This window comes from Perca fluviatilis, chromosome 13, assembly GCF_010015445.1.
Source record: "Perca fluviatilis chromosome 13, GENO_Pfluv_1.0, whole genome shotgun sequence".
Taxonomy (NCBI): domain Eukaryota; kingdom Metazoa; phylum Chordata; class Actinopteri; order Perciformes; family Percidae; genus Perca; species Perca fluviatilis.
Genome location: NC_053124.1, coordinates 37,366,919 through 37,379,767, shown reverse-complemented (window position 1 = coordinate 37,379,767; position 12,849 = coordinate 37,366,919). Strand labels below are relative to the sequence as shown.

General features: G+C 39.7%; 1 protein-coding gene across 1 annotated transcript; it reads right to left on the bottom strand.

Annotated features, from left to right (window-relative positions):
- Positions 1–1,000: 1,000 nt before the first annotated feature.
- On the bottom strand, positions 1,001–3,976 carry LOC120571051 (gastrula zinc finger protein XlCGF57.1-like). The gene is made up of 2 exons (XM_039819752.1): positions 3,932–3,976; positions 1,001–3,452 (listed from the first exon to the last, which is right to left on the bottom strand). Exon 2 carries the CDS (start codon positions 3,424–3,426, stop codon positions 2,098–2,100), a length of 1,329 nt encoding a protein of 442 aa, XP_039675686.1. The 5' UTR covers positions 3,427–3,452; positions 3,932–3,976; the 3' UTR covers positions 1,001–2,097.
- Positions 3,977–12,849: the final 8,873 nt, after the last annotated feature.

Below are 12,849 nucleotides of genomic sequence, written 5' to 3'. Positions count from 1 at the left end.
ACAACAAAATAAATGTTGTTGAGTTGGTATGCCAACCAGCTTCAAACTTTAGCCGTTCTTTTGCAGAAAAATGACCATATTTGCCTTCTCTGGCAAGATACTAAACCTCTCCTGACTTATGGGATGTCCTGCACAGGAGAAACCTCTCTGACGGTGTCCAAGAGGTCTGTACACACCCAGGTATGAGTTTGAAAGGGCAGACAGTTTGGGGAGGCTGTCTTGCCTCCCCCACCACCAGGTTACAGGGTCTTGTCCTGAACGATAGACTAGCAGAGCAAGTGTAATATGTTTACTAGCGATCACGTGCAGTCAGTGAATGGTTAATATGCTTTCACGTCCGTTTTGGTGAGCCCAGAGGGAAAATATGACATTTTAAAAGTAGCCTTCATATACGGTAGCTAGCTAACAGTAGACTACAGAGAAAGTGTGATATTTTTACGTCCGTTTCAGAGCGTGTACAAAAAGCCGTCTATCAGCTGTGATAGTAGAGTGCATGTCGGGGGAATAGCGCGGACACGCGCTTCACACCGCGAGCGGGCACGTGCGCCACTCGGCAGAAAAGGGAGAAAGAAAAAAAGAGGCTGCTGCTGTCCGGAGCGACAAAGGGGAAATATTTCAGTCGGAACCAAAATTCGCGTTCTAATCCGGTCCGAATACTACCGTTTGCGTTTAGACGTGGCCGGCTATTTTCATAAACGGACATTTCAACCTCTCTGTTTTCAAAAATAACATCGTGCACAGCTGTCAGTTTTCAGAAAAGTGTTCGTTTACACGTACCCGTGTATATATGTCGTCAATGCAGCCAAGAGCACGCCAGACCTGTAGGTGGCGGTGTAACGAGAAGCTCAAGCCCACGTTAGCCAATCAGAATCCCAAAAATAGCAACAACAGCAACGAATCACTTCCTCTTTCTCTCTCTCGGCTGCCTAAACCACCGTTTGTCTCAGTTTACGTGCAAACAAGGTTTTCCAAAATCTCCACTCTGGCCGGAGTTTTTAGAAAGACTCGTTTTCAGAGGTGAATTCTCCGTTTGCGTGTAAACGAAGGGCACAAACGAAGGGAAATGTCTCCGTTTTTCAAAATAACCACGTACGTGTAAACGGCCTAAATAGATATCACTCAAAAGCAGCTAGTGACACCAGTGGACAGTTTGTGTCTCTCTGCTGCCAGTCTTTCTTCACACATGGATTTATTTCCATAGTTTAAAGCTGACTGAGGTTCTCTGGTCTCCTTCCAATCAGCACTGTCATCAGTCTCAGGATCAGAAGAGTCTCCAGTCTCTTTCCCCGCAGGGATTCCCTGTGTTATTTAATGCCGCTGGAAGATTCAGACACATCAGTTCACAGTTAGATGTTGATTTATGTTAAATAACTCATAATAAAACACATAATACAATATAAATCCCGTTGAACCAAATTTATGAAAAAAAGGGTCAGTGAAGCGTGACAATGCAAAGATATCCTGAGGATGTTGAACTTGCTTTGTAGTTGTAGTCGCGCAACAGAAAACTCAGATTGGACAGATAGTCTAGCTAGCTGTCTGGATTTACCCTGCAGAGATCTGAGGAGCAGTTAACCATAGTCCTCACAAATCCACCAGAGGTTAGAACGCCAACACAAAGGAAGAGGAAGGGGACGGACATCCGGCCGAAAAGACGTGCATCCGGCGGAATTTCCTGCGGCACCGGAGCAATCCCGGACTTGGAACGTCAAGGATATAAGGTGCTTCTTATGTCCCTTATATTGCCTCCTCGAGTCCTCCACTTGCCTCCCTTCCTCGCGTCTTAGTCCCTCCCACGAGGAGGCATGGGAGAGACGCGAGGAAATCGCGGGAGGAGAGAGGCAAAAGGAGATGAGACCTCCTTTCCTCTGAAGCGCCAACATGAATACGTCAGCTGATTGGGCGGAGTTAGCAACTCCTTCAGCTGCATGGCTTCCAGGAAGGCTGCTCTCTGTATCCTCGCGTATAGCTCCTCGATGATCCCTCCTTGGTCCTCTGGGCAGAAATAAGAGCTTTGAGACGGCCCTCACCGAGGAGGGACGGAACAACTTCCGGTTCAGCCAAGGACCTAGGAGTCAAGGAGCTATCAGATAAGTGTTATGAGCTGCAGCTCTCAGGGTCTCTGCTGGCCGGAGGCTCTGCCTCTCTGTTCTCCTCAGTTTGACGAAGCTGTGACGACTGACGGCCGACACATTTGTGTCTTTTGATCTGCGAAGCCCAGGCAAATGTTTTATCGCAAACGCTGCAGCTGTAATTTTTCTCCCCTGTGTGAACCGTAACGTGTTGAGTCAGCTGCGCCCTCTGTATAAATCTTTTTCCACACTCTGAGCAGCTGAAAGGTTTTTCTCCCGTGTGAGTCATCATGTGTCTCTTCAGATCCGACTTGTGCCAACATCTTTTATCACAAAATGAGCAGCCAAAAGGGATCTCGCCTGTGTGGATGCTCATGTGTTTCAACAAACGTCCTCGCCACACAAAAGATTTCCCACAATCTGAGCAGCTGAATGGTTTCTCCCCTGTGTGAGTCATCATGTGTTCTTGCAGATGTGCCTTACGGCCAAATCTTCTCCCACAATCAGAGCAGCTGAAAGCTTTCTCACCTGTATGAGTTATCATGTGTCTCTTCAAATGTGCGTTGGTGCCAAATCTTTTCCCACACTCAGAGCAGCTGAATGGTTTCTTACATCTTGATTCATGTTTCAGAGAGTTTAAAGCTGACTGAGGTTCTCTGGTCTCCTTCCAATCAGCACTGTCATCAGTCTCAGGTTCAGAAGAGTCTCCAGTCTGGTCTCCAGTCTCTGGTTGCAGATGTCGACTAACACACTGATGGGTTTTGAGCTGTTGAGGCCAGGTGAATTTTTCGTCACAAAAACTGCAGGCGTATTTTTTCTCTCCTGTGTGGAGGGCCATGTGTCTCTTAAGATTTCCACTTTCACGGAAAGCTTTATCACAGAATGAGCAGCTGTAAGGTTTCTCTCCAGTGTGGATTCTCATGTGACTCTGAAAATGTCCTTTCCATGCAAAATGTCTCTTACAAACTGAGCAGGTGAATGGTTTCTCTCCTGTGTGGACTCGCATGTGTTTCTGTAAACTTCCATTCTCTGAAAAAGATTTTTTACAAACTGAGCAGCTGAAAGGTTTTTCTCCTGTGTGACATTTCATGTGTCTATTTAGGCGTGTCTTGCGGCCAAATCTTTTCCCACACTCAGAGCAGCTGAATGTTTTCTTACATCTTGAATCTTTTTCTTTGTCAGCACTGACAGGAACTTCCTCATGTTCCAGAGAGTTCAAACATGTCGGACGTTTTCTGCTCTCCTTCCAGAAATCGCTATCAACACTATCATCAGTCTCTGGTTGTAAAAGTGGATGTGAGTTCCTGGCTGGTTCTGGTCCTCCACAGTCCTCTCCATCAGCTTCTGTTTCCATGTGTTCAGTTTGTCTCCGATGAAGCCCTGTTCAAGTGAGATAAAAGAAAAAAAAATATTTGTGGGTCAGCGGTAGCTAACTGTAACGTAATGCAACATAAAATGAAAGTTAGAACAACTAGTTAGACATTCTCCGTGCTAGATCCTTCTGAAACTGACTCATGTTTTATACTCTTAAAATAAAATAAACCAGCTTCTCTTGAACTTTTATGCTCTTCAGTTTTGCAGATTGTTTCTGTTTTCCCCCTAAAAACCTGTTAACCCTGCTGTTGTCCTTGGGTCAAAATGTTACCCTTTTTCAAAGTTTCTACATCAGAAATTTAATTTCAGACTTGTGGATTCCAAAAATAAGTGTAAAACTAGTAATAGTGGTAATAAGTAATGTTAGTGGTGAATCCGATGGTATTTAGATAAAGCGCAGAAAAAAGTGACAAAAACTTCAGAAATAGTGCATAACCACGGAGGACAACGCAAAGGTTAAATAACGGCGTCCACGTTGTTCCTACCTTCCTCTTCATCATCTTCACTCTTCACAGGGAAGGGTAGAAGGATGGGAAATTGGTGATACCGCCCCCCCCCCCCCCCCCCCCCCCCTTTTTTCCGCCCTCCTCCCCACTTCCTCCTTTTCCTCTCTTCTCTTTAATGTCTGGGAGGGGCTCTGGCTCCTGCTGGTCCACACTGGAGCTACACTCCTGCTGCTCTTCTTTAACAACAATCTGTTTTATGTCTGGAATACAAACTAACAATTGTTATTGTATATTTGGACATTTTATTTCCACAATTTCTTTTTGCATTTGTCTTAAATTACTGTTAACCAAATATATTTGGGTATTTAGTAGTAGTTTGAAAAAGACATGTTCCACCAAAACAAGTTCAGCAGTGATTGGTTTAAAGAAATGAAAACAACCCAGAGAATTATTTTACTCCTAAAATATAATGCATCTGTGGTGTAGCCAGACCTTACCAGCCCGGCAATGCAGGAATATCTCGTACATAACCTGTAGCTCTGGAGCAGGTTAGGTGTGCAGCATAAGTACCCAGGTAACCAATTAACCTCCGTCGTAACCCTAAAAACCCAGGTCCACACCTGAAGTTACCTCATTAACCAAAACATTTAAGGATTTTAGTAATTCAGTCACATTTCTAAAAACCTTTAAAGATTGTACTAATTCCATGACTTTTAAAATAACTTTCCAAAACGTTCAAGAGTTTTAGTAATTCCATGACTTTTTCAAAACCTTAAATTTCACTGATTTTGTGACTTTTCCAAAAACTTTCAAGGATTTTAATAATGCCATGACTTTTTCATAACTTTTCCAAAACATAGAAGGATATTACCAATTGTACCCGGGTAACAACTTAACCACCGTCGGAACCCTTAAATCCCAGGGTCACACCTGAAGTTACACGACTTTCCAAAACCTTCAATAATTTTACTAATTTCATGACTTTTCCAAAAACTTTCAAGACTATTGGTAATTCCATGACATTTCCAAACTTTTCCAAATCTTTTAAGGGTTTTAGTAATTACATGACTTTCTTTAAAACCTTCAATTATTTTACTAATTTCGTGACTTTTCCATAAATTTCAAGGATTTCAGTAATTATATTACTTAACCAAAACGTTCAAAGATATATACTAACTCCATCACTTCTTCGAAACTTTTCCAAATCTTTTAAGGGTTTAACTAATTGCATGACGTTTTCATAACTCGTCCATACCTTGAAGCTGCTCTCCCTCCTGACTGCTCCACAGTTCCTCCTGTTCCTCTTTAATGTGTGGGGGGGGCTCTGGCTCCTCCTGGTCCACACTGGAGGTATACTCCTGCTGCTCCTCTTTAACAACAATCCGTTTTATGTCTGGAATACAAATTAACAATTATTATTGTATATTTGGACATTTTACTATTGCAATTCCATGTTTCTTTAGTTTGCCTTAAATGACTGTTAACTAAATATCTTTGGGTTTTAAATAGTAGTTTAGACAAAACATCACAACACACGTTCCTTCCCGAGACTATTTAGCAGAGCCACCATCGCTGCATTCGAAGCTTAGCGCAGCCCAAGACAACTGATTGGTTCAACGAATGCAAACAACCCAGAGCATTTTTTTCTTCTATTATTTATATATATATATATATATATATATATATATATATATATCTGTGGTGTAGCCAGACCTTTCTTGTCTGGCAATGCGAGACTATCTCAAACATGTTCCAGACCATAGTTAATCCGTGGTCCATACGGATCAACACTCATAATTCGGAATGCATGTGAACCGCAGATTAATTGGAAAGTTTAACAATAATAATAGTGTGAAAGACATTTTAACTGTCGCTGTTACTTAAAGTAGGCTGGTAAATCGTAGTAGTCGTAAAAAGATACAGGCAACGTAATTTTCTGTTCATGTGAACGGAGCATGTTAAAGGTGCTCGATGCTCGATGTTGGGCGACGTTACTTCTTGTTGATGTTCAAAGTATTTTCAAACAAAACGAAGACTAGCTCGCTCCTCCCTCCTCCTCCTCCTCATCCTGTTCCCTCCCTTCTGAGCTTCAGCGCACTGGCTGAACGCTGGTTTGTGTATGTTTGCAGGTTGGACCACTTTGTTTTTGTTGGCGTGTGTGGACCCTGGGCTGTCTACAGACACCGCGTTGTTTTACAGTGTGTTCAGGGGACAGGCAGCTAGCAGACAGTGAGGAGATGTTTGCTGTATGTGACAAAAAATGTCGTAGCCTATAAAACGCGTGACATCGCTTAGAGTACCTTTAAAAGCAGCTCTGTCGTATCAGCGGTAGTTGGTAGTTGAGTTACCCGAGAATAGGGGGCTCTGAGTCGGGTACAGGGGAAGACAAGCTGCTGGTCGTTTCAGTTTGACATTGTGGTTAAAGTAACACCAAAGAATCTTTTGTACCTTAAAATAATGTTTCCAAAATTGTTTCAGTGGTTCATCAACTCGTAACAGGGTGAACGGCACTTCTGCATTCACTTTCTGGCCCTCTATCGGCTATAACCGCACTATGCACGTTTGCCAGATCGGGTAGCGGATCTGTAGTTCGAATGAGACATAAGAAACTACAATGGACAATTCCGCTTTGAACCTGTAGGGGGACCGAAGAGGGAAAGCGCTTTGGTATTGCTTTAAGTTTAGGCCACAATAAGTGAGCTTCATGTGGTGACGACAGTTAAGTTTAGGCACCAAAACGAATAGTAAAGGTAGGGAAAAGATCGTGGTTTGGATTACTCCCAAAGAACACGCATTTCCATGGCCAAAGTCCTTTGTTGGGGTACGGTTTGTTTTTTCTCATCCCCGTGATGTCGTTGAATGTGCCAACTGGTCCGCATCTCTGGTCAGACCTTCAGACGCTTGCCCATTCTAACCGACGAGCTAACGTTAGCTTGTTAGTAGCACGGTGCGAGACATTTTGTTTTCTTTCCTGACATTTGATTGATTCGTGCCCGAGCTTGGATGTTTAGGCCAGAGCTTGCTCACCATGTCTACGGATTTATAATAATACACCATGGTGCGCCGTTATAATACATCCATGTGTCTCTTAATACATCCATGTCTCTCTTAATACATCCATGTCTCTCTTAATACATCCATGTGTCTCTTAATACATCCATGTCTCTCTTAATACATCCATGTCTCTCTTAATACATTCATCTGTCTCTTAATACATCCATGTGTCTCTTAGTACATCCATGTGTCTCTTAATACATTCATCTGTCTCTTAATACATCCATGTGTCTCTTAGTACATCCATGTGTCTCTTAATACATCCATGTCTCTCTTAATACATCCATGTCTCTCTTAATACATCCATGTCTCTCTTAATACATCCATGTCTCTCTTAATACATCCATGTCTCTCTTAATACATCCATGTCTCTCTCTTATACATCCATGTCTCTCTTAATACATCCATCTCTCTCTTAATACATCCATGCGTCTCTTAATACATCCATGTCTCTCTTAATACATCCATGTCTCTCTCTCTTAATACATCCATGTCTCTCTTAATACATCCATCTCTCTCTTAATACATCCATGCGTCTCTTAATACATCCATGTCTCTCTTAATACATCCATGTCTCTCTTAATACATCCATGTCTCTCTTAATACATCCATGTCTCTCTCTTAATACATCCATGTCTCTCTTAATACATCCATCTCTCTCTTAATACATCCATGTGTCTCTTAATACATCCATGTCTCTCTTAATACATCCATGTGTCTCTTAATACATCCATGTGTCTCTTAGTACATCCATGTGTCTCTTAATACATCCATGTGTCTCTTAATACATCCATGTCTCTCTTAATACATCCATGTCTCTCTTAATACATCCATGTCTCTCTTAATACATTCATCTGTCTCTTAATACATCCATGTGTCTCTTAGTACATCCATGTGTCTCTTAGTACATCCATGTGTCTCTTAATACATCCATGTCTCTCTTAATACATCCATGTCTCTCTTAATACATTCATCTGTCTCTTAATACATCCATGTGTCTCTTAGTACATCCATGTGTCTCTTAATACATCCATGTCTCTCTTAATACATCCATGTCTCTCTTAATACATCCATGTCTCTCTTAATACATCCATGTCTCTCTTAATACATCCATGTCTCTCTTAATACATTCATGTCTCTCTTAATACATCCATCTGTCTCTTAATACATCCATGTCTCTCTTAATACATCCATGTCTCTCTTAATACATTCATCTGTCTCTTAATACATCCATGTGTCTCTTAATACATCCATGTCTCTCTTAATACATTCATCTGTCTCTTAATACATCCATGTGTCTCTTAGTACATCCATGTGTCTCTTAGTACATCCATGTGTCTCTTAATACATCCATGTCTCTCTTAATACATCCATGTCTCTCTTAATACATCCATCTGTCTCTTAATACATCCATGTGTCTCTTAATACATCCATGTGTCTCTTAATACATCCATGTCTCTCTTAATACTTCATCTGTCTCTTAATACATCCATGTCTCTCTTAATACATCCATGTCTCTCTTAGTACATCCATGTCTCTCTTAGTACATCCATGTCTCTCTTAATACATCCATGTGTCTCTTAATACATCCATGTCTCTCTTAATACATCCATGTCTCTTCATACATCAGTATCACATATCCATGTCTCTCTTAATACATCCATGTCTCTCTTAGTACATCCATGTCTCTCTTAATACATCCATGTGTCTCTTAGTACATCCATGTCTCTCTTAATACATCCATGTGTCTCTTAATACATCCATGTCTCTCTTAATACATCCATGTCTCTCTTAATAGATCCATGTCTCTCTTAGTACATCCATGTCTCTCTTAGTACATCCATGTGTCTCTTAATACATCCATGTCTCTCTTAATACATCCATGTGTCTCTTATTACATCCATGTCTCTCTCTTAATACATCCATGTCTCTCTTAATACATCCATGTCTCTCTTAATAGATCCATGTCTCTCTTAGTACATCCATGTCTCTCTTAATACATCCATGTGTCTCTTAATACATCCATGTCTCTCTTAATACATCCATGTCTCTCTTAATAGATCCATGTCTCTCTTAGTACATCCATGTCTCTCTTAGTACATCCATGTGTCTCTTAATACATCCATGTCTCTCTTAATACATCCATGTGTCTCTTAATACATCCATGTCTCTCTCTTAATACATCCATGTCTCTCTTAATACATCCATGTCTCTCTTAGTACATCCATGTCTCTCTTAGTACATCCATGTCTCTCTTAGTACATCTATGTGTCTCTTAATACATCCATGTCTCTCTCTTAATACATCCATGTGTCTCTCTTAATACATCCATGTCTCTCTCTTAATACATCCATGTGTCTCTTAATACATCCATGTCTCTCTTAATACATCCATGTCTCTCTTAATACATCCATGTCTCTCTTAATACATCCATGTCTCTCTTTAATACATCCATGTCTCTCTTATTACATCCATGTCTCTTAGTACATCCATGTCTCTCTCTTAGTAAGTATTACATCCATGTCTCTCTCTTTAGTTACATCCATGTCTCTCTTAGTACATCCATGTCTCTCTTAGTACATCCATGTTCTCTTTAATACATCCATGTCTCTCTTAATACATCCATGTTCTCTTAATACATTCATCTGTCTCTTATACATCCATGTGTCTCTAATATCTATCTGTCTCTTATAATCCATGTGTCTCTTAATACATCCATGTGTCTCTTATACATCCATGTCTCTTAATACTCATCTGTCTCTTAATACATCCATGTCTCTCTTAATACATCCATGTCTTCTCTCTTAATACATCCATGTCTCTTATATACATCCATGTCTCTTATACAATCCATGTCTCTTAGTACATCCATGCTCTCTTAGTACATCCATATGTCTCTCTTACATCCATGTCTCTCTTAATACATCCATGTTCTCTTAATACATCCATGTCTCTCTTAGTACATCCATGTCTCTCTTAGTACATCCATGTCTCTTTTTCTTAGTACATCCATGTGTCTCTTAGTACATCCATGTGTCTTAATACATCCATGTCTCTTAATACATCCATGTCTCTTATACATCCATGTCTCTTCTTATATCCATGTCTCTCTTAATACATCCATGTTTCTTAATACATCCATGTCTCTTTTAACATCCATGTCTCTTAGTACATCCATCTCTCTTTTAGTACATCCATGTTCTCTTAATACATCCATGTCTCTCTTAATACATCCATGTCTCTTAGTACATCCATGTGTCTCTCAATACATCCATGTGTCTTCTAATACATCCATGTTCTCTTAATACATCCATGTTCTCTTAATACATTCATCTGTCTCTTAATACATCCATGTGTCTCTTAGTACATCCATGTGTCTCTAATACATCCATGTTCTCTTTAATACATCCATGTTCTCTTAATACATCCATGTCTCTTAATACATTCATCTGTCTCTTAGTACATCCATGTGTCTCTTAGTACATCCATGTGTCTTAATACATCCATGTCTCTCTTATACATCCATGTCTCTCTTAATACATCCATGTCTCTCTCTTTTAATACATCCATGTGTCTCTTACATCCATGTCTCTCTCTAATACATCCATGTCTCTCTTCTAATACATCCATGTCTCTCTTAATACATCCATGTGCCTCTTAATACATCCATGTGTTCTTTAATACATCCATGTCTCTTATATCATATCCATGTCTCTCTTAGTACATCCATGTCTCTTAGTACATCCATGTCTCTTAGTACATCCATGTCCTTCTTCTCTTGTATCATATCCATGTTCTCTCTTAGTACATCCATATCTCTTATACATCCATGTGTCTCTTAATACATCCATGTCTCTCTTAATACATCCATCTATTAAATACATCTGTCTCTTAATACATCCATGTGTCTCTTTGTACATCCATGTGTCTCTTAACACATCCATGTTCTCTTTTTTATCCATATTCTTAATATCTGTCTCTTATACATCATGTCTCTTAATACATCCATGTCTCTCTTAATACATTCATCTGTCTCTTAATACATCCATGTGTCTTAATACATCCATGTCTCTCTTAATACATTCATCTGTCTCTTAATACATCCATGTCTCTTAATACATCCATGTTCTCTTATACATTCATCTGTCTCTTGAATCCATGTGTCTCTAATACATCCATGTTCTCTTATACATCATCTGTTCTATATGTGTCTCAGTACATCCATGTGTCTCTTAGTACATCCATGTGTCTTTAATACATCCATGTCTCTCTTAATACATCCATGTTCTCTTAATACATTCATCTGTCTCTCTTAATCCATGTGTTCTATCACATCCATTGTCCCTTAATACATCCATGTCTCTTAATACTTCATCTGTCTCTCTTATACATCCATGTCTCTCTTAATACATCCATGTCTCTCTTAGTACATCCATGTCTCTCTTTAGTACATCCATGTCTCTTATCATCCATGTGTCTCTTAATACATCCATGTCTCTTAATACATCCATGTCTCTCTTAATACATCCATGTGTCTTATACATCCATGTCTCTTAATACATCCATGTCTCTCTTAGTACATCCATGTCTCTTTAGTACATCCATGTGTCTTTAGTACATCCATGTCTCTTAATACATCCATTTAATGTATCCTGTTCTCTTAATACATCCATGTCTCTCTTAATACATCCATGTCTCTGAGATCCATGTCTCTCTAGTACATCCATGTGTCTCTTAATACCATGTCTCTCTTAATACATCCATGTCTCTCTTAATACATCCATGTCTCTCTACATCCATGTTCTCTTAATACATCATGTCTCTTAATACATCCATGTCTCTCTTAGTACATCCATGTGTCTCTTAATACATCCATGTGTCTCTTAATACATCCATGTCTCTTAATACATCCATGTCTCTCTTAATACATCCATGTCTCTCTTTAGTACATCCATGTCTCTCTTAGTACATCCATGTGTCTTAATACATCCATGTCTCTTAATACATCCATGTGTCTCTTAATACATCCATGTCTCTCTCTTAATACATCCATTCTCTAACACTGTTCTTTAGTACATCCATGTCTCTTAGTACATCCATGTCTCTCTTGTACATCCATGTGTCTCTTAATACATCCATGTCTCTCTCTTTTAATACATCCATGTGTCTCTTAATACATCCATGTTCTCTCTTAATACATCCATGTCTCATATACATCCATGTCTCTTACATCCATGTCTCTTAATACGATCCATGTGTCTTTAATACATCCATGTTCTCTTAACACATCCATGTCTCTCTCTTAATACATCCATGTCTCTCTTAGTACATCCATGTCTCTTAGTACATCCATGTCTCTCTTAGTACATCCATGTCTCTCTCTCTTAGTACATCCATGTCTCTTAGTACATCCATGTCTCTCTTAATACATCCATGTCTCTCTTAATACATCCATGTTCTCTTAATACATTCATCTCTCTCTTAATACATCCATGTGTCTCTTAATACATTCATTGTCTCTTAATACATCCATGGTCTAATACATCCATGTGTCTCTTAATACATCCATGTCTCTTAAACTGTCTTCATTATCCATGTTCTCTTACATCCATCTCTTAATACATCCATGTCTCTCTTAATACATCCATGTCTCTTAATACATCCATGTCTCTTAGTACATCCATGTCTCTCTTAGTACATCCATGTGTCTCTTAATACATCCATGTCTCTCTTAATACATCCATGTCTCTCTTAATACATCCATGTCTCTCTTAGTACATCCATGTCTCTCTTAGTACATCCATGTCTCTCTTAGTACATCCATGTGTCTCTTAGTACATCCATGTGTCTCTTAATACATCCATGTCTCTCTTAATACATCCATGTCTCTCTTAATACATCCA

Bases quoted from the DNA above. Each gene is read 5' to 3' on its own strand.
- LOC120571051 (XM_039819752.1), bottom strand. From the start codon at position 3,426: ATGGAAACAGAAGCTGATGGAGAGGACTGTGGAGGACCAGAACCAGCC.